We start from the raw sequence: 22,947 nt of genomic DNA, 5'->3' as shown, positions 1-22,947 counted from the left end.
CAGCCAGCACTCACCACGCTAAAGACATGAAGACATTTCTTCACGAAAGAAAAATAGATCAGATAATGATTTCCGCAGGAATGACGGCCTATCTCCAGACTCTTGATATTGCAATAAACAAGCCATTCAAAGACAATTTGCGCATGGAAATTAATGACTACATTGAAAATAGAATGGAGAGAAATCAGCGTGGAAACTTTGTGAAACCTAAACTGCAACAAGTTGTGACTTGGGTGAAGAATTCATGGGAGAAAATCACTGACAGTTGCATTGCAAATGCACTGCGAGCAGGCTTCCTTGACAAGAAGTACTCATTTAAAGACAGTGCTATTGCTAAACATGAGACATTTGGTCCACTGATTCTGAAAGAAATGGAGTGACAAGAAATTCGCCAGGAAATTCAGGAATTGGATTGTTATGATGATGTTCCAGAAGATGATGACATGATTGTCATTGAATAAATGAGTAAATTCTTGATACTGTAGGATTCACAGTTTGTCTGGTTTGTGTTGACAACTACCGTACTACCGTACCGTATACAGGTAATAAATTTCCTTTATTTTCATTTAACAATAAATGTGTACCGTATTCTTCTTCATGGAAAAATAAGACATCCCCTGAAAATAAGACCTAGCGCGTCTTTGGGAGCAAAAATTAATATAAGGTACTGTCTTATTTTCGGGGAGATGGGGTAACACTAGAGGCCCGATGCACAAAATTCGTGCAAGGGGCTCAGCCCTCACAGCCATGGCGCTTGCCTCGGCCCTTGCAGCCCTGGTTTCGTCTGGAAGGTCGTTTGGCTGTCCAGTCTAATTAGCATATTACGCTTTTATTATTATAGATTCTCAACATGACAAAACTATAGAGAACAGACTAGTGATTGCCAGGGGACGGTACAGAGGGGAGGGAATGTCACTATTAAGGGGAAGCACCAAGGGGTTTCTTTTGGTGATGAAGTCTGTCTCTTGGTTGGGACAGTGGTTACATGAATATATACATGGGATTAAATTGCACAGAACTACATACACGAACGCAAAAATTATGGAAATTGAGAAAGGTCTGTAGTGTATTACATCAACATCAATTTTAATATTATACACATTATATAAGATGTGACTATATGAGGGGGGAAGAAGCTGAGAGGGGGGTTCACCAGACTCTACTATTTTTCAAACTTCCTTTGAATCTATAATTTCAAAATTACAAATTTAAAAAGATATAAACACTTTACCTTCCCTTTGTCCTCTCTTTATTTTTTTTATTTTATTTTTTATTGTTTAAAGTATTACAAATAGTAGTACATATGTATCCTTTTCCCCCCATTGACCTCCCCCCTGCCCCCACTACCCCCCGGCACATGCCCTCCCCCCCCCCCCCAGTGTTTGTGTCCATTGGTTATGCCTATATGCATGCATAAACTGACAAACAAAAATAGATACAAAGAAGCATTGAACAGACTGTCAAACTACAGCGGGATGGCAGGGAACAGTTGGGGGGGAGGGGTAAGAAAGCAAGCCTTCTCCCTCTTTCTGACTGGTCAGTGTCATTGGTATCACTCCCTTTCTTGGAAACCCCTCCAGGAGCCACCCTCTGCTGCCTTTCCTCAGGTGCTTGGGCTGAATCACCTCCCCTTATCCAGAATTTATGACAAGAAAAATAATTCCACTCTTTAGCAGGGCCCTCGTGAAATTGCTGCGGAGTTGAGATTAGGTGATCAGGCTTTCTCCCATGAGAGCGACAGGCCCTTGGACTTCATCGGCAAAATCTATTTTTGCGTGGCCTACTGTTTGCCAGGCTTTGACATTTCCATTTAGAAGATGAATTAATTCTGAGCTGAGCCAAGAGTCCTCTCTTTTAGAAGATGTGTTAAGACTCAGGCCCTTGCAGGACACTGGAGCATCCATGAGACCCTGTCCCTTTCCCATGTGACAACGGGTCAGCCTTCCTGGGGGGCAAGTGAGGAATCTGACATGAACGAAGGGCTGCAACAAAAAGGTATTTTTTCACTGTGGGCTTAGGTACCATCTGTGCTATCCCCAGGCCCCATCTCCCTGATCACAGCCTGAAAGAAGAGAATAAGGGCCTTGCTTACCAAGGGCATTTGATCCACATGGGAGACATCCTGGTGAGCTCATGGGCTCTGCCTGCCCCTGTTCTGTGAAGGCCCAGCATGAGAGAAGACATTAGCTGTCCCTGCATCAGGGTACAGGGAAGGCTGCCCCTCCGGATGACTGGCTGGGGCCTCCAACACAATAAACAATGTTTGCTCTGGAAGCAATGAGCAGTGCAACAAATTGTTAGGAAAGCCTGCAGATGGCTCCATTAATAAAGCTGCCATTCACAGCTGCCAAAGCTGAAGTAGTTTCTATGGGAAACCCTCACATTAAAATAGAAGGAAGTTCTTTTAAACTATAGTAATTACATTTTTATTAAACATTATCAAAGTTAAACACAGGGATTTGTCTGGGATTTGATCATTCTGAGCTCTGAAGGCCAGGGATAGTATCACCTCTCTCTGGTCTCTACTACCCAACACAGAATCTGACACAGAGATTACAGAATAAATGGTTTGTGCCATAGGGTTACTGGTGGTGAAAATGGGGCAAGTCCCCTGTCTGAAGTAACCCAGATCTGTTCATGGAAACGCCCTGTGGAAAGGACAACAGGGCACCTGGTAGTCCATAAGTGAAGAAAGCAGAACTTGTGGGAAGCCAGAGATGGCCCAGGGTACTCAGAAGACTTCAAGACCCAGCTCAAAAGTGGCCAGGTTGTCAGACAGCACTAGGAAACCCCAGGCCCAAACTGCTCTTGGGGATGAAGCTTGAGCACAACGGTCTTCACCAGGGGAGTCAGTCTGCCCCTTCTGTTTTCAGTGGCATCCAGACCAGATCCCAGATCCCAATGAGATTCTTCTGGGCCCAGAGCACAGCATGGAGCTCTGCAAAGACCAGCAAGTGTCCCCACCACACACTCACATTCCCAAGATACATAAATAAGGGTAGAGTCAGCACCGCTGACCTCTGTCCAGACCTAGAGCTGAAAAAAGCCCATCTCCCTGCCCTACCTCCAGGGAGCTTGGAACGGTCCACCTTGATGAACCCTGGGTTGACTTGTCGGTTGCAACACACCCCACCCATAATCACTCAGAAAAACAGATAGAAAAAACATGCTGGATAACAAGGTATAGTAAATCCTACAGCAGGGACACAGAACTTTATCCCATCGTTCTCCCCACCCCTCCTGCTATGGCCACGAGACAGAAACCTAGGGATGCGGACTCTTTCAGGAGAGTGAGGCTGCAGACAGGCCCAGATGAGGACTCTGACCCCTCACTTGGCAGAAGTAAGAACACCCACTCCCAAGGCATAAGACTCAGGGGCAGCTAGGTCATGGTATAGCAAAGGGCAGCACCACTCACCTCCTGACCCACCAGGTCCTCAGCTCCCTAAGACCTGCCCAAGCTGGCCTGGGCTGGGTGGGTGACCATTCCCTAGCTCCCATGGCCATAGGACATGTTTTTGCAAGTTACACACCCTGCCCTAACCATCAGCAGTGACTGCTTACCCCAGCCTCCCTGCTGCAGTTGGGGCCCACTTCCTCTGGCACGGCACTGATACTCAATGAACAGGGTCCGACTAAGGGAGAGATGGGCAGACACACACATATATAAACCGATTTTCCAAATGACTGTTTCTTCAAGAGGACATGAATCCAGAAAAGGGAACAGACACCAAGTATAAACAAAGGCCCTTCTGTGTGACTCTAATTAGAATGACAACCAATTGAAAACAATTTAATGTTGGTTCATGAAAGGTTAATGAAATTCATGTTTTGAAGATACAGAATGCAACACGGATGTAGCCAGAAACACATTTCTAACCTTCATTCTCTTTAATTATTCGGTCAGAATAATTTCCCAAGAGCAGTTTTAGTCTCTGGATGGCTTTAATTAAATACCACTGAACTTTAAGTTAACATCAACTCATCCAGCTGCAACTCCATTTTCAAATTAACCTGCTGTCTAACATGAGGGTTTTGTGGCCTAAGCAGGGGTGTGGTGGGGGAGGGGAAGATGGGCATGGAGCCTGACAGGTATTCACCAATTCTAGAACATTTTCTATCTTTCCCCTACCCTCTCCAGTGGCCAGGAATTTCTGTAACCTGTCACAAGCCTCCCTAAAGACAGAGGCCGAGGCTGAGCTGGGCAACCAAGCTGCCTCCTTCCTTGTCCTTTCCCATAGTCCTGGGCTCCGGCTCCATTCTCTCAACAACTTCCGCATAAGCCTGGTACAACCAGACCCTCAAGTGAGCCCAGGGCCAGCAGGCCCTGCCCCAGCGCCTCCACTCTACTCTTGCCTACCCGTCTTCTTCCCCCTTCTCTCCCTCCCCTTCGCAGTGCTGAAGTTTGTCAAGAGCCCTGGCTCCCAGTCCTGCCTGACTAGGTGCCCTCAGGAAACACCCCTATTTTCTGAGCTGACTTCGGGCACTCCACCCAGGCCCCAGTATCTGCCTCACTCCTTTCCTGCCTTTGAAAACCAAGGTTCCTGCTTTGTCAGTTGTATTTCATAGCTATACCAAGGCCCTTTTGCAATGAGTTTCTGCTTCTAAAACTTTTTTCCTGCTGACTGGGAGGCTACCCTAACCTTTCTCACAGCCTGGGGCAGCTTCAGCCAACTTCCATCAGAATGTGATATTTGAAGTTGGCAAAGAGTCTAATCTACCTAGTACATGTTGGGTAATGTGAAGGACCTTTACTTTGGCCCTGAGGTATAGCCACGTGTCCATGACAAAGCTTTGTGTCAAAGGCAAGGTCAGGGCAAGAAAACACATGGCGTCCCAGGAGGGCTGAATTAGCACTCGAGGAAAAAAGTATTATCTAAGAATGCTATTCCCAGCCACTCTGCCTGACCTTTTCCATTAGCACCTGCAGCAGCTTCCTTGGAAATCAGCTCTCACACTCTGGACCCTAAGCAACAAGCACATCTGGTCTCAGCCTGCCCATCCAAGACATCCTGAAGCAGCACAGCACCTGTGCACCTGGAGCTACACCAGGTCAGGAGTTCTGGTGAAGCTCATGCAAGTGACGGCTACTGGCGGCAGGAGACTGCAGATGACCCATCTGCTCCAACAGTACCTTGCAAGGTGGCTGAGTCACCACAGTTGCTCTGTTCAAGTCATGAGAGCAGGGTCAGCTGATGCCGCCCTCACAACCATGAGGGTACACCCCCTACAGCCAAGGTGCACATCTCCCAGAAGAGAATCCACAGCCACACTCCCCCACCCACATCTACCCAGGGGCAGCCTGTCCTAAGGTAACCAAACCCCATTCATCCCAAGGAGCTCCCCAATGGGAAGGACAAGGGATAATAGTAAAATTGCTCTATAACAAGAAAGTTTCTTAGCCAAATGATTTACTAACCCTAAGAGATGAAAGACACCCTAAAAAGCACCTAAAGTATTTTTTTACTTTAATATTTAAAAATATTTAATTTTGAAATAGAGTGCTTGCTTTTAGGGCAAAGGTATCTGATTCACCTTTGGGTCCCCAGCACTTGGTAGTACGTGTTTTTGCACTAACTAAATATCTGAAAGCAGCAGAGCATTAGGGGACTCCTTGATGACCATGAGTCAGAGGGGCCCTAGAAAACCAAGGATGACAGCCAACAAACCTGCGAGGGGAGCACTAAGTATAGTACCCCACTTCTCAACTAACCCGCCATGAGCAGTCTCTGGTGATAGATGAGAGTGATCCAACCCAGGATATGTGCAGTCAAATGTCAAATAAATGTACTAAATCACTGGGACCAGATAGTATCTGAATTTCTAAGCAATCAATCACTATTGCCCCTGGTATATCCTCTAGCTATGGAAGATCAATGGGCCAGAAAGTCGGGCAGCCTGCCCAGAGCCACACTCACAAAGAAGAGAAAAAGTATATAAATCAAAGCCAGCCAGCCAGTATTACCATAGTCACTCCCACCCTCACCCTGACACTGATAGCTTCACACCAAAGTCACACTGGATGAGGGGCCCGGAAGGAGAAGAAAAGTTAGAACCTGAAAGGGCATCTGCTGACAGAGAAAACAAATGACGAATAAGAAAGTACGGCAAAGTAGCCATTTGCAACCTTCCTTGCTTTTGTGCACCCTAAAGAATTTTGAAAATCTTTGTGTAGCCTTTTGCATATGCAAGTTTAACAACTAAAACCTTTCATTATAAGTTGAAATAGTTGCACAGAGTAGTTTCCGGTGTATTACAAATAAGGGCTTAAACTATTAAGTCACTATCACCTTGTCCCAAAGGTAATCCTTGTGAGGCCCAACCGCGCTTGGGTGCTGGAACATCCCCCTTTCTGCACAGGCTGGTTCCCATGAGTTTCTGGGACCTGCAATCCGAAGAAGTTTGGCTCAGAAGTCAGCAGAGACTATTCCTGAGGAAGGCAGCGGATGGACCAAGGACATTAATGGCACTTTCAAAAGGACCTGGACACAAGTGGGCAAAGTACATGAATAGACAGTTGACAAAATAAATAAATAAATAAATAAATAAATAAATAAATAAATAAATAAATAAAACTTACCTTTAAAAATAAAAAGATTTTTAAAGAATAAATTTTAAATAAAAGAAAGATATTCAACATCACTAATTTCAATAGGAAGGCAATTTAAACCAAAGGAATTTTATCACTTACCAGATTGGCAAGGAGGGAGAGCAGGCACTCCCATCATGGCTAGACAGGAACATACATCAGCACCATTGCTTTAGTGAGGAATAGCTATCAAAATTGGGGATGCACATTCTCTAGAAGTCTCACTTCTAGAAATGACCCTACAAATATACTTACTAATATAAAAAATGACCAAAATATTATACATTAAAGGAGTGCTTATAAAAGCAAAAAAGATAAGACTAAATAACCATCAAAAGGAGACTAATTAAATAAACTATGGCATATTCATAAAATGGAACACAATGCAGAAAAATAAACCAAAGAACAACCTCCAAACTGTGCATAGTAAGAGTGTATAGTGCCACTTGGGCAAAAACAAAACAGGCAGCGAAGGAAAATGCATCTGTATCTGTGAATAGAACACATCTGAAAGTAAACAGAGGAAACGGGGATGGAGAAAATATAAGGTCAGCATGGAAAGCATCTTGTGTGTCAGAAAGTGAAGAAATGCTCAAAGACTGACAGGGGCATGTCAACAGGACATAGAAAGCAAATTTGGGCTGAATTTGAGCATCAGAATGAGAACTACACAGATGGTTATTACATTGAATGAGAAAATTACACTAAAACTTTTTAAAAGGGGGTACTCATCTTCACAGAAAACTGTCAACATTGTAGAAGAAATGACAGAATAGAAAGCCACTTTTTAAAACCATCTTAAAAATAAATGACTCCGGTCAGGGGACAAGGAGAGATAAACCAAAGAACTTATATACTTCTATGCATAACCCAAAGACAACAATAGGTTGGTGAAGACCTGAGGGGTAGGGAGGGACTGGGCAGGAGGGAGGTAAAGTGGGGGAATGGGAGACATCTGTCATACTGTCAACAACAAAATAAAATAAAAACGATTCAGCCCAGCTGGTGTGGCTCAGTTGGTTGAACATCGTCCCATGTACCAAGGGGTCGCCAGTTCAATTTCCGGTCAGGGCACATGCCTGGGTGCAGGTTCAAACCCTGGTCAGGGGCATACAGGAGATAGTTGATGGATGCTTCTTTCTCTCCCTCCCCCTCTTCCTATCTCTCTAAAATCAGTAACAAAGAACATATTCAAAAAAATTAAAAAGTAAAAATAAATGATTCAAAGGATCATCAATGAACACTAACACTGGATGCAAAACTACTGAAAATAGGATATTCCCAGTCTCAAATATCACCCCACAGATTACTCACTAATTACAAAGGGGAAAGGGTATCTTTACAAGGGAGAAATCTCACAGACAACATTTTAATTATCTAATTCAAATCACCAATAATGGGACAAAGTGGTATCAAGTACCTTATTATACCACTGATATAATAAGGAAAGCACACTATATATAAAGAATTCCTGACAAAAATGTTTAACCTGGATCCAATCATAAGGAGACAAATTAGACAAATCCAAGTTGAAGGATATTCTGCAAACACTGGCAGTCGATCGATGTTTCTCTCGCTCTCTCTTCCTCCCTCTAAAAATCAATTTTTTAAAAAAGGTTAAATATGGAGTTACCATAGGACCCAGCACTTCCACTCATTATATGCCCTATGTCCATACAAATACTTATATACCTGTTGTAGAACTGTGCACCTGAAACCTGTATAACTGTGTTAACCAGTGTTGCCCCAATAAACTTAATAATAAAAAAATACTTGTATACCAACATTCATAAAAGCATTCATTATTCATAATAGCCAAAAAGTGGAAATAACCTAAATATCCAACTGATGAAGAGATAAACAAAATGTGGTATATCCATATAATATTATTCAGCCATAAAAGGAATGAAGTACTGATACATAATACAATATAGATGAACCTCAAAATCATTACAGTGAGAGAAGCCAATTACAAAAGATCATATATTGTATGATTATATAGTAAACCCTCGATTTTGCGGACTTCAATTTAACAGACTTTCTATTTAACAAACAAAATTTCCGGTCCCCAAGTCATATGCAAAAATTAACACCCTGTTAATTTTAAAATGCTTTTAACCTACATTTGCTTATAATTAAATTAACAGGTCATTTTTATTTGTTATTAATTCAGTTATTTTCAACAAATTTAGGCGGATAGGCCAAATGTTGGGAAAAACTATAGTAATTTCACTTAATATTACATATCTACAACTATAGTCTACGTATTTACATCCAAGTCACTGCTAGTAAACAATGTTCAGTAAATGATTAGCACATGATTGCACCACATTGCAAGTGGTAATTGGTTCTGTTGTTGCATAGCATGACTTTCTGCAGCAGTTTTCATGCATGCTAGCCAATGTTCTAGCATTTATTTACTCGCAGTGATCTATTCAATATAAATTTTTAATTGCTATAATACATATAGAAAACTTCTACATGAAATTAAACTTTTCATACATAATTTTAAATACACAAATTATCTATGTAAGTAAAAACAGGTAAACTAATTTGTCAGTTTTGTAACATATGCATTCGGAAAACCTACTTTATTATACAACGAACTTTCAGTTTTAACAGATACCCCTCGTCTGAATTAGTCCGTTATGTTGAGGTTTTACTGTATTTATATGAAATGCCCAGAAAGAAAAAATCTAGAGACAGAAAATAGATTAGTGGTTGCCTAGGGCTAGAAGGTAGGGTGGGGAAGGGAGTGACTGCTAATGGGCCAGAGAGTTTCCTCTTAGGGTAATAAAAATGTTTTAAAACTGATTTGTGGCAATGGTAGCACAACTCCAAATTTAGAAAAACCCACTGAATTGTAGACTTTTGTTGTTGTTGTCAATCCTCACCAGAGGATATTTTTTTCCATTTCCTTTTAGAGAGTGGAAGGTAGAAAGGGGGAGAGAGAGAAACGTTGATGTGAGAAACATCGATTGGTTGCCTCCCACATGCACCCCTACTGGGGCCAGGAATCAAACCCACAGCCCTTTGGTGCATGGGCCCACACTCTAACCCAGCCGTGGGCACACTACGGCCCACAGGCCGAATCCGGCCCGTTCGGATCCAGCCCGTTCGGCTGTTCTATCCGGCCCGCGGAGCCGAAAGAGCGGAGGGTTCTCTTGCTCTCCCCTCCGCTCCTTCACCAGCAGCAGTGTTAACATGGCAACGTCGGGAAACACGGCCGCAGCTCCTTCTTCTGAGTGGGTGGATTTATACCCGCCCATTCAGTAGAAGAAACAACCTCTCAATCTTCCAGAGGCTCCTTGTAATGCCCGCGGATGCGTCTCCCGACATCACCCTGGGAATGCGTAGACACATTATCGTGGTGATGTAGGGAGACACGCCCCTGGAGAGCACAGTATCAGAGCCTTTCTGAGGTAAGATTAAGAGCTCTACTCAAACACAATTTTTTCCTGTTCCCACATTCTGTACATCACAATGACTTGTAATAAAACAACAAAGACTTTCAGCTTTTAGGGCTTGTATCCACTGCAGTTTTTTTCCCCACTGCGGACGCGCGCAGCAGGGAAAAAGACACACAGAGGACATGTCACACTAGCCATGCTGCGGCTGCATTTTTTTGCTGATACGGATGCGGTATCAGTAACGCTACCGTGGCCACTAACCGCATGTGTTAGCGGCAAAACAAATGCATTTTGCGCTGCGTTTGCTTCTCCCCCTTGCGCCTGTAAAAATGCATGCTACAGGGCATTTGTGTTAACATGCACCACTGCACATTAGCATCAACACTGGTGTTAAAATGTTTGAAATGAATAAAACTATTGAAATAAAAAAAAAAAAGACCGTACCCTTTTATGTAATGATGTTTACTTTGAATTTATATTAGTTCACACAAACACTCCATCCATGCTTTTGTTCCGGCCCTCCGGTCCAGTTTAAGAACCCATTGTGGCCCTCGAGTCAAAAAGTTTGCCCACCCCTGCTCTTACCACTGCTCAGGGCTGAACTGTACACTTTAAAAGGTGAATTGTATGGTATGTGAATTATATCACAATAAAGCTGTTATTTTAAAAACCATAACTACAAAGGATACATTATTAGGATACCTGGGGAAAATTAAAGAAAGACTCTATATTAGATATCAGTATTATTATCAATGTTAAATTGGGTGTGACAACTGAGTTATATCCTTACTCTTAGCAGATACTGGCTCAAGTATTAATGGCTGAATCATCATAATTCTATAGATTAATCTTAAATGATTTAGCAAAAACCAAATGTTTATGTACATACATTCATTGTGTGCCTGTGCTTTGAGAAAGCAAGAAAAAGCAAAAGTGGCAATATAATGATAACAGGTGATCCAAGTGAAGGATATACAGGTGTATTTTGTACTATTCTTACAATGTTTCTGTCACCTGAAATTTTTCAAAATAAAAACTTGGGAGAAATATCAAAGAATGAAGTTTAGACTTACACAGACAAATAACAACTACCTAGCCATTGGAAATGCTATTGTTATAAACACAATATTTTACCCTCAGTAAAAAATCACTATCCTTTGTTATGGCAAGATACAGACCACCACTAATAATAATAAAAGCGTAATATGCTAATTTGACCAGACAGCCAGATGACCTTCTGGACATCATTCCGGACGTCCTTCTGGACGAAGCCACAGCGGCGGGGACCAAGGCAAAGGCAGTTAGGGGCAATCAGGCAGGCAGATAAGCAGTTAGGGACAATCAGGCAGGCAGGCAGAGTGGTTAGGGGCGAGCAGGCAGGAGAGCAGTTAGGAGCCAGTGGTCCTGGATTGTGAGAGGGTGAAGGCCGGGCTGAGGGAACACACACATACCCGTGCATGAATTTTGAGCACCAGGACTCTAGTATATAATAAAATTCCACTTTTTTTTTTTTTTAATTTTATTGATTTTTTACAGAGAGGAAGGGAGAGGGATAGAAAGCCAGAAACATCGATGAGAGAGAAACATCGATCAGCTGCCTCCTGCACACCTCCTACTGGGGATGTGCCCGCAACCAAGGTACGTGCCCTTGACCGGAATCGAACCTGGGACCCTTCAGTCTGCAGGCCGACGCTCCATCCACTGAGCCAAACCGGTTTCGGCAAAAATTCCACCTTTTTTTCAGCATTAATATAGGGTGTGTGAATCTACCAACTGTGATGGGACAGGAAATTAATGTCTAAATGAACTGTGTGTAACAGGCACATTTCACTACAGGGCAAGCAGGTTTCCTAGGAAGCATATGGTAATCATCAATATATCATTAGCCTTCTATTACTTGACTTTGAGGAACTATTTTGTAAAGATTATCTGGTACCAAATTAAAAAGAAATTAGACTCAGGTTTAAGATGCCTCTGGTGTTCTGAAATTTTTCTGAAAGATCATTTAAAAAACTTCAAACTTCAGGTTTTTCATTCATGTATTTATTCCACAATCAAAATAAATCATAACTTAAAAATCATAATTTTAAAAGGTAAAGGAGACTTTGTGTCACAGTTTCATTAATAAAACAGACAATGGTCTAAAATGCAACACTAAACAGGTGTTCTATTCCCATGGTGGAATAAATACATAATAATTACACATAAAATTTCACTAAAGATCTGGGATGAGGCAAATAACCCTTTGAAACAAACTGCCCCATGAATAGAGGCATGCTGCAAATAATTTCTATTAACATTTTACTGCAAGATGGAAAATCCCCAAGGTAACTACAAACACAATACTTCATTTCATGCACCTGGCCTTGGCTTTTGTCTTCCTTCCTCAGACATATGCAAATCCAGAAAGGTTTCTGCACCCCATGCTCAAAAAGGCCACCATGAGTCCCCAAGGACCTGAGCACAGACCGCAGTTAATGAGTCTGTATGCAACCTTCATCCAGAACCTCCAGGGAAATCAAGAGCCCAAACTGGTAGAGCAGCAGCATTTCTTTGAGCAATAGTTTTAACTGTCAAATGAGCTCTGACAGGCAATGTGCATTTCATAAACAAACCAAAATATTGTATTACCTTCTATTTTTTTTTCTTGCAAAATGTTAAGTAGACCACTCAAGTAAAAAAAAAATTTTTTTACAGAAACAAAAATTCAAAGGGTTTATGCCAAAAAGCAAACCAGTCTTTTGCAGCCTAACTCATTTATTTCTGGGCTGTGAAGCCATGTAGAGGGCGATGAGGCAGTAGATGGTCCCTCCCAACGTCAGTGCCATGGTGGTCCGGTAAAGCATTTGGTCAGGCAGGCCTCGTTTCAGGTGGATGGGCACACCATCAGATTTCTTGAAAGAAAAAATTATCAAGGACATGGTTGATAAGAAAAAGATTTATAATTTAGGCTAGTCAAGAACAAATGTCTCTTCTCTATGACTAACCCACTACAGTGGAAAAAGCCCTAATCTATTAAAATGCTAATTGAAATGCTAGTATATTTTCTTATAAATGTAACTAAAGCTTGTAAATCCAACATCATTCTCCAAAACACAGCCCCAGGAAGGTGCATGCAACAAATTCCAAATTTCTAAGGAATTTATCATATTGCTTAACTAAGAAAGAAGCACTGGTGAATTTTTTTAAAACATAAAGATAACCAGCAGCTAACATAAGAGCTATAGGCACAAGAAATGCTCTACATTTACTTTGACTTCCTGATCACTTTGACTTCCAGATGGAGTCTGTGCACACCAGGTCAGTTAATAGGTTCAATTCCTTTTTTTTTATTCAGCCACCTTCTTTCCATTAAGGTGTGTCAAATCCATTTAATAATGAGACTCCATAAAACATTTAATCCATTATTTTGCAGTCTCCAAAATCCCTCCCCACTGAAACTCAAGACCCCCACCCTGCTCAAGACAGACTTATCAGCCCTTGCCAGCTTGCTCACTGGTTAGAGCATCGGCCTGAGAACCGAAGGGTCTCAGATTCAAGTCCCTGGCACCGGAGGCAACCAATAGATGTGTCTCAGAAGGATGTTTCTCTCTCTCTCTCTCTCTCTCTCTCTCTCTCTCTCTCTCCTGATACTCCCTCCCTTCCACTCTCTCTGAAAAAATCAGTGGAAAAAATATCCTCGGGTGAAGATTAACAAAAACACACACATACACATAAAAATTTTACTTATCAGATTAAAATGGATTAAACTGATCAAAAGTGCCCAGGCCAATCCTGAATCTGGACATATTTTTGAGACGGGAGAACCTACCTCCCAGCAACAACAATAACAGGCACTACCACTCCCATGGCATATGAGACATAATTGGGTCACTGACCTCTCAATTATCTGTATATAGATTAATGTTTATAAAATTTTAAAATCCAGTTTTAGCTTCTCTCTGTTGATCAGCAAACCCAAGAGAGCCTCCTCCACTTCTAGCAACAGCTCAGTGAATTTTAATATCAAAGAGGCAAAAAAACAATTAGAAGAAAACTCAATGCCAAAAGTCACTGCATGTGTCACAAAGCCAAATATATATTGGATTATTCACAACGTTTATACATTATACATACTACTGTTTCCTCCATCTAATATATGCAACTTAAAAACCTGCATACCCTCAAATACTGATAAGGAAATTAATCACCCTCTCTCTTGCATCAGTTTCTACCTACACTGAGTTCTACTAGTTTATGGCTCAAATAATATCAAAAGAATTCTTTTTAAGGAAAAAGAGAGAAGGGGTAGTAAACTAGATTAACACTTGGTTTCATAGGTTTTTTTAAACCTATTTATTTCACAAGCTTCTTTGTTCCAGAGTGCCTTCTCTCACCTGGAAAAACTTCTGTAGCTCTGGAACTTTGTTTTTCCCAGCATAATCATACGTAGGATAATCGGAAGTCAGTTTAGTTGGTGTGGCAAATATTATAGGTGGTGCTTCTGTGGAAACCACAGGCTTTAATCCCTGCAGGAAAAAAGGAAGAAAGTTATGTCTGGGCATCTGAACAACCCTTTCAGGAGCAGGCTGTCTGGAATAGTGGAGGCAGTCATTCAACCATGAGAGGGAAGGAAAGTCTCTCTAACTCTGCATTACAAGGCCTTTAATTTTTTAAGTTTAAGGTTTAAAGTCCTTAAACTTTCAACAAAACACCCTAGTCCACTTTACCAGAGCAACCTGTTAAGCACCCCCGTCCACGAAGAAGGGAGTGGGGGGCACTGGGAGAGAGGAGCAAAGAACGAAGGCCCATTCTAGAAATAACTATTGTGTCTATCTTATCAAACCAGTAAAACATTGATAATCTGTACGAACTTTGGTTTCAACAAAGAGCTGGCTGTCCCTTTTCTTCTCTTGGTGAGCTGATATACCAATATGGAATCTCTAACCCCAGAAAGGACTTCAGATTCTTTTCAGACACACAGTACAAAAATAATTTCAATCTGGAAGAAACTTTAATGGTAAGAGATGTCTTTCAGTACCAGAAAATAAACACAAAACAAAATAGAGTAACTAAATTTTCCAGCATTAATAAGCCCGTAAATTTTTTAAAAACTTTAATTTTATAAAAACAAAAAGGAAACCTCAGTGTTCTCATGTGTGACATGTGTATGACAGTAACAGTATCTACCACTGAAAGGACTGCATGAGATAATCAATATATGCCTAAAGTAGTGTGTCTGCACCCACACGTATTCAATAAATATAAACTGAGTGAGATTTGGGGGTTAGCACAGGTTACTATTTGTAGCTCCCTCAGCCACATTGATAAAGGAAGGACAAACCCACAGGCTTAAAAAACCTAAGGGGAAAGAAAAATAAAGTACTGATTCATGCTATAACACCAATTAACCTTGAAAATACTGCACCGAGTAAAAGGAGCCAGTCATAAAAGCCAAAATTATGATCCCATTCATATAACAATCCAAAAAAGGAAAATCTAAGAGGCAGAAAATAGATTAGTGGTTGCTTAGGGCTAGGGGGTGAGGAATAAGGGGATTAGAGCTGAAGGGTATATGTTTCTTTTTGAGGTAATGAGAATACTCTGAAATTAATATAGTGATGGTTGCACATTATCTGTGAATACACTAAAAAAAACTTTAATGGTACATTTTAAATTAGTAAGTGTATGGTATGTGAATTATATCTCAATAAAGCTGTTATTTTAAAAAAGGAACCCAACTTATAACAGTCATGGATATGGACCTCACAAAAGCTCCAACCTCCCTTTTTCACCCAGAACAACCCTACTCCTGCAAACCCTTTTTAGCACTGTTGGACTACAATTTAGAGGAGGCCTGCAGTGCCCGCCCCCCCGCCACCCCCCCCACACACACAAAACATTGAGAAAAGCAATACAACTTTAGATAAATAAGATAGACAGATATAGACAGACGAAGGACCCTAAGGGGAACTCTGGTTTTCTATCTGAAGAAGTAAACCTACAGTGGCAGATATATAGATGGTTCTCCAAAATAACCTGCAGATTAAAATTAGGAACTTAAGAGTTCCAAATAAATAAAATCACTTCCTTTTATATTAAATTCTAACCAGGAAAAATTAAATTTTAGAAAGTAGAGTTCAAGTTCAGCCTCTTCCATTTTACAAATGAAAATGGAAACTCTTTGACCAAAATTAATAAATACAGTTGTTAGACCCCTGGTTCCTGATCTCTTCAAAAAAACAACAAACACTTAAATTTACCTATAATTGACAAAACCTATTTTAAAAAGCAAATATTGAAAACCTCAATGTTACTCCCACCAGGCAGGCATTAGGATCAACAGGGCAACAAAACAGTATTAGAATACACTTGGCTTCTATAAATGGGGCTGAATCATGGCCTTTACTCTGCATTCCATTTACTCATTCACATATATTACTGAGCACTTACTAAAAATACATAATGAATAAGACAGATAAAATTTCTGCTATTATGGATATTCATGTTATGGAATAACAGCAGCTAATATTATGAGCCCTTGTTATGTGTCCAGCATCATGTTAATTTAAACATTTCATATGCATCATCTCATTTAATCCTGACAGCAACCCTAGAGAGATGTTACTATTCCTTTTTTTTTTTTTTTTTAACCGAGGAGAAAACTGCATCTGAGAGGGTAACTTGCCTGAGATTACATAGCAAAGAGACAGAGCCAAGTGTCAAAACTCAAGCCTCTCTCAAGTATAGAACCCTGGATTTTAAGTATTTCACTACCTGCCCCAGTCACTGCCCCTCAACAACGATCCATTTAAAGAGAAAGTTTGGTCAATGTGCTGTTAGCCTACATTTGGCATATAACACACTCAAACAGAGACTCAGAAGGAGTCTGGGATGGGAAGAGGGGATGATCCTACCTACAAGGCTTAAAAGGGTCTTTCTTTGAACAGGAGAATTTTACACACTCCCTTTATTCTGTAAGCAATTTGTATTTTCTCCTAATGATCATTTCCCCTTGAATGCAAAAATTAAAAAACCCTTCCTACCAAGCATCTCCAAAAATGGTTTTAAATTAAATTGTTTTGACAGGACTAATGTGAAAGCACTTTAATACCAAATGGCTTTGTTTGTTCACTCACCAACTACAGCAAAGTTTTTGAACAATACCATCTGAAAAAGAGTACTAACCATCTTAATAATTTTAAATAATTTCATATTTCCATTTATAATACTGTAAAAGTTTAGAATATTGAGTTTTAAATTTATCTATCATCCCATTATCTTATTCTGTCAATTACCGTGTTTCCCCGAAAATAAAACATCCTCCGAAAATAAGACCTACTTACAGGTTTCCTTGAGTGAAATATAAGGCATCCCCAGAAAATAAGGCCCCCGGGCTCTGTCTCAGAATGAAAATTAATTTACCGTAAACTGGTCGCTAGGGATGCCCCGACTGGCGTCTAGCAACCAGTGATATTACGCAGAGTCCTGACGTCACTGCTGTGTGGAGGCGGAGCGGAGGTCAGAGTGAGCAGTGAGCGCGGGGCGGGAGAGAGGAGGAGACTTTCGCAGATGCGTGTAGAAGAAAAGGAGAATTAGAGTGGACGGGATGCAGCGAAGGTGGTGAGTGCTGGTCTGTCTCTGGTGACACTACCTGATGCTCGCGGCCGCCTTCATGATGACTGAAGGTTCTCAGTCAGTGGCAGACCCTGCTCCAGCCCAGATCCAGGCCCCAGCAAGCCCAGTGACAGTCCCCAGGCAGACCCCAGGGGGTAAATGTCTGATAAAGGGGTAGGGGGGATGTCTGGTGAAGGTGTTCAGTGGCACAGGGAGGGGGATCACTTAAAATAACACAGGAGGATCAGAGGGGGCATTCAAAATGACAAAGGAGGGTCAGAGGGGACAATCAAAATGACACAGGAGGATCAAAAGGGGTTACTAAAATGGTAATCCCCCCTCTGATTCTCCTGTGCCATTTTGATTTCCCCCTCTGATCCCCCCTGTGTCATTTTGAGTGATCCCCCTCCCCCCACCTTGATACCCCAATTCCCTTTTTTTACCCCTAGAAATGAGCGCAAAAAGAAAAAGCTACTCCGTGGAGTACAAGAAAGGAATCGTGGAAGACTCTTGGGGCCAAAATCTTACTGCTTTCTGCAAAGAGAAGATGTTGAGTATCCGATTGGTCCGAAAATGGCGAGCAGAGTATGGTAACCTCATTGAACAAGTGGACAAGGGAAATGCTAAAAAGCGCAAGTGTGGATCAGGTGGGCAACCATTATTTTCCGAGCTGGAAGACCTGATCTGTGAATGGGCTGTTGACAGGAGAGCAAAGGCTTTGGTTGTGAATAGGGCTCAGATTCAAGAATTTGCCCTTGCAGTGGCACCACAGTTTGACATAGCCCCCGAAGACTTCAAAGCATCACAACACTGGCTGGATAATTTCCTTCAGCAAAGTGAACTGTCTTTAAGAAGATCTACAACATTGTTTAGGTTGGAAGATACTCAAGTTATTAAGCGAGCACTTGCATTCAAGTCCTTTATTGATGATGCTAACTTCTCTAAATACAATCTTTCCAACATGATTGCTATGGATGAAACTGCAGTGTTTATGGGCCAATCATCTCAAACAACCATTGAACAGCGGGGTGCCTCCTTAGTGTACATTCCCTCCACTGCTTACGAAAGTGCACGTGTTTCCTGTATTTTGGCAATTCGTCTGGATGGCACTAAAATCCCACCTTTAATCATTTCTAAGGGCAAGAAGGAAAAGATTGAACGTGTTTTGGGCGTTTTTATTCCTGAAACTGAAAAAGCCTGGGCCACACAAGCAGTTATAAGGAAGTGGGTCGATTTAATGCTGCCGCTTGTTATGCGAGGGAGCCAAAGAGGTCTGCTAGTCTGGGATGCAGCCAGCACTCACTGCGCTAAAGACATGAAGACATTTCTTCACGAAAGAAAAATAGATCAGATAATGATTCCCGCAGGAATGACGGCCTATCTCCAGACTCTTGATATTGCAATAAACAAGCCATTCAAAGACAATTTGCGCATGGAAATTAATGATTACATTGAAAATAGAATGGAGAGAAATCAGCGTGGAAACTTTGTGAAACCTAAACTGCAACAAGTTGTGACTTGGGTGAAGAATTCATGGGAGAAAATCACTGACAGTTACATTGCAAATGCACTGCGAGCAGGCTACCTTGACAAGAAGTACTCATTTAAAGACAGTGCTATTGCTAAACATGAGAGATTTGGTCCACTGATTCTGAAAGAAATGGAGTGACAAGAAATTCACCAGGAAATTCAGGAATTGGATTGTTATGATGATATTCCAGAAGATGATGACATGATTGTCATTGAATAAATGAGTAAATTCTTGATACTGTAGGATTCAGTTTGTCTGGTTTGTGTTGACAACTACTGTACTATCATACCGTATACAGGTAATAAATTTCCTTTATTTTCATTTAACAATAAATGTGTACCGTATTCTTCTTCATGGAAAAATAAGACATCCCCTGAAAATAAGACCTAGCGGGTCTTTGGGAGCAAAAATTAATATAAGACACTGTCTTATTTTTGAAGAAACGCGGTATTATAATTATATATTCTCTAATCTCTTTTCATAGGCATATTTTGAAATGTTTCCCTGTGATTGAGACTAAAAACAAGTTTCAATCCAGTGTCTCAAGTCCTTTATTTCTAACTTTAAACCAGATATCACTACTTCCATGCTTCCCTGACACCTCACACTCCACTTGTCCAAAATTCGTTTCTCACAAGTCTATTTAGGAGGCCCTGTTTCTGTGGAAAACATTACCATTCTCCAATTTCCCAATCATCTTAGATTCCTCTCTCCTCATCCCTAAAATCTCCCTCATGGGTCACTAAGTCCTATCATCCAGACCTCTGACTCCTCCATTCCTATTCAGAAGACCTTGAACTATTTTGTGGATCTAATAGGCATTCCTGGCCCTGGTCTCTCCCAGTCAGATTATGTTTTCAAAGCATAGCTCTGGTCATACTTGCTCCTCCATAAACCTTGCATGAAACTAAGGGTAAGAAGCATGTCTTTGTTTCAACCTCTGGCCAAGACTCTACTACAACTTTCTGCATTAAGTTGCTTTGTAAATGTCTACTCATTTCTCACAAAACTAAGTCCTACCATCCTAGACCCTTCATGATCTACCTCCAACCACCACAGCCAAACTTACTCAATGATTCCCCAGCTGCCCCACTCCCCTCCATCACTCTCAGTTACCTTTACCTAATATATCATTCTGCCAGCTTAAATAGGAGAGGAATTGCCACTAGTAAGTCATATGGTAAAATTAAGATTACTTTTGAGAAATTGCCAAACTGTTTTCCAAATAGGCTACACCATTTTACATTCCCACCGGCAATGTACTAGCCCAGTGGTCGGCAAACTCATTAGTCAACAGAGCCAAATATCAACAGTACAACAATTGAAATTTCTTTTGAGAGCCAAATATTTTAAATTTAAACTTCTTCTAATGCCACTTCTTCAAAATAGACTCGCCCAGGCCGTGGTATTTTGTGGAAGAGCCACACTCAAGGGGCCAAAGAGCCGCAGTTTGCCGACCACGGCACTAGGGGGTTCCAGTTTCTCCACATTCTCACCACCTGTTGTCTGTCTTCTTGATTCTAGCAGGTGTAAAATGGAGTCTCATTTGCAGTTCCCTAATGACTAAGGATGTTGATCATCTTTTCACATGTTTACTGGCCCCAATTTTAGTGGCACCACATGTGAAAGTAAGGAAAATGTTTTTCAATCAACCACTGGAAAATATCCTTCCCACAATTGCTTGCCATCAAGTTGACTTATAAATATCTAGAGTACTGTTAAGAGAACCAGCTTTTCCACATTAGGTTACTCAATGCTTGTTCAGTTATTCAATGCACTTTACATAATACTGAAAATGACAAACGTCTACGTTTCCCACTGTGCCAATATTTCGAAGAAAGGAAAAATTTAGAAAGGAAAAATTTAAGGACTCCTCTAATTACGGAAGTCAGAACACCTGGTTTGCGAATGCCTGTCACAATCACTCTGAAATCTACAAATCATACAAAGCTTACATGTTAATCACTAATCTTAGATTGAAATCATCCTTCAACACCCCACACACACACTTTGGGCAAGCTGCAGTATCCCACAGGAAAAAGAGGAGGTTAACAATGGAGCATCTTTTACACCCTACCTGGGCCCCTTACTATTCCAGTCGTTTGCTAACTACATATCTTATCGATTCTTCCCACACAACTCCGTGAGGAGGAGAAATGAATATGACCGTAGCTCAGACTCAGCTTTTGGAGAATAGCTACTGCTTACCCAGTACCTACCACCTGCCAAAGACTCCTAGTCACCTGAAACACGTCTCATGTAATCTGCACTACAGCTGCCCTAGATGAAACTGAGTTCACAACAAAGTAACTTGGTCAATCATAAAATAAAGTAGCAAAGCCAGGATTTTAGCACAGATTAAGAATACGGGACTCTAAAGTCCCTTCTTTCTACAACACGAGCTGGAGACTGAAACTCCAATCGACAAAATCTGAATGAAATCAGACCGTTCAAATTAATAGGCATCTGTCAACCATTCTACAGTTGGAGCTCCTTGCATGTAACTACCCAGACTCACCCAAACATTTCAAGTCTCCCAAAGCTGATCACACAGCCTCTCCTGGCCCTATAGATTCTCTCAATGCCGTCAAGCCACCTCTCCAATCCCGTGCTTGGATGAGGCTGTGGCAGGAGACACCAATGGGACACCTTTAAAAGGACAGGGCCGAACTTCGGATTCGGCAGGGTCACATTCTGGGTTCCGCCGACCCCACGAGACACTCCACGAGTCACAAGCAACGAGTCCGGGGTCACCTTGACCCCTGCAGAGTGCCAGGCCCAACTTCTGGCCAGGCCAGCTCCGCCAGGGGAGCATCTACAGAACTAGGAGCCTCCATGGCCGCTGCAAGCAGGTGCGGAGAGGCGCCGGGAGTTACGGGGAGAACTAAACCAAACCGTTGGCAGAAGCCATGCCGGGCTCCGGCGCCGCGACTGACTGGCGCACAGGCTCAGACGGCCATTTCTCCTGTCCAAGCCGGCGCAGTGCTACCCGTACCTGCGGGTTATAGGCATGGGAAGCCCATGCTCCCACCAAATTCTGCGTGAAGCCGCTAAACTTGTAGTACATGACGCCCAGTGTCCCGCTACTCGCAGCCGCTGCCCGCGCGACCGCCACAAGGAAGGACCCTGCCTTCCTGGAGTCGGCCCCAAGGCTCAGCCCAAGGACCCTGCGCCAAGAGACGGGCTGCCCAGAGATCGCCTAATTTAAAATATGCCCTTTTAAGCCACATAAAGAAAGAAGCCGGGTTCTAAAGGCCAAGAAAGGCATAATCATCTCTAGGTGAGCGCGGATAGCTGCTATATCTGGGTTTGTAGAAAATACGAGTTTCCCTCTTTCCCCAAATTTTGATTCGGGCACTGCTAAGACGCTCTAAGAAGTACGCAAGCGCTCCGCGGTCCAGGCCGGAGGCTGAGGGACCTGCCAGGGTGAAAGTAGGGCGGACTCTGGGCGGGGCCTAGGGCTAGAGGGGTGGGGCCTGGAGCGAGAGGGGCGGGGCGGGGCGAGGCGACTACTCTCCTTTGAAGGGAGCGGTATTGCGAGGCTGTCACCTGGGCCCCGTCAGATTGAAGGCTTCTCTTCCTTTACCAAATTAACTTGCTCGTAGTCTCATTTCTTTCCTTCCTCGCTCTGAAGCACTTGGCCCAGGAGTAGATACTCATCGGCCGGGCTTCTCCGACCACCTGGAATGCGAAGCAAATAAAATTTGAAAGCGCCTGCTGGGAGCTGTTAGTACAGAGGGCTGTTAGGGATCTCACCCCAATAACATAAAGATAGCCTCTTGGGCTTTGTGTAGAAAAAATGCGTAGTGACGTAACCTTCA

The 22,947-nt window shown here is 42.1% G+C and overlaps 1 protein-coding gene across 1 annotated transcript; it reads right to left on the bottom strand.

Annotated features, from left to right (window-relative positions):
* Nucleotides 1-11,486: 11,486 nt before the first annotated feature.
* Nucleotides 11,487-22,289, bottom strand: COX7A2L (cytochrome c oxidase subunit 7A2 like). The gene is made up of 3 exons (XM_080683149.1): nucleotides 22,122-22,289; nucleotides 14,376-14,507; nucleotides 11,487-12,893 (listed from the first exon to the last, which is right to left on the bottom strand). Exons 1-3 carry the CDS (start codon nucleotides 22,191-22,193, stop codon nucleotides 12,753-12,755), a joined length of 345 nt encoding a protein of 114 aa, XP_080539275.1. The 5' UTR covers nucleotides 22,194-22,289; the 3' UTR covers nucleotides 11,487-12,752.
* Between the last annotated feature and the right edge of the window lie 658 nt (nucleotides 22,290-22,947).

The sequence above is a fragment of the Plecotus auritus genome (assembly GCF_963455305.1).
Source record: "Plecotus auritus genome assembly, chromosome: 8".
Taxonomy (NCBI): domain Eukaryota; kingdom Metazoa; phylum Chordata; class Mammalia; order Chiroptera; family Vespertilionidae; genus Plecotus; species Plecotus auritus.
Note: the sequence above shows the minus strand (reverse complement) of the source record. Positions and strands in the feature narration are given on the sequence as shown.

Excerpts from the sequence above, each read along its gene's own strand:
- COX7A2L (XM_080683149.1), bottom strand. The coding sequence starts at position 22,193 with ATGTACTACAAGTTTAGCGGCTTCACGCAGAATTTGGTGGGAGCATGG. Across the intron at positions 14,508-22,121 it reads CCCATGCCTATAACCCGCAG|GGATTAAAGCCTGTGGTTTC; the intron begins GTACGGGTAGCA and ends TTTTTCCTGCAG. Across the intron at positions 12,894-14,375 it reads AGCTACAGAAGTTTTTCCAG|AAATCTGATGGTGTGCCCAT; the intron begins GTGAGAGAAGGC and ends TTTTCTTTCAAG.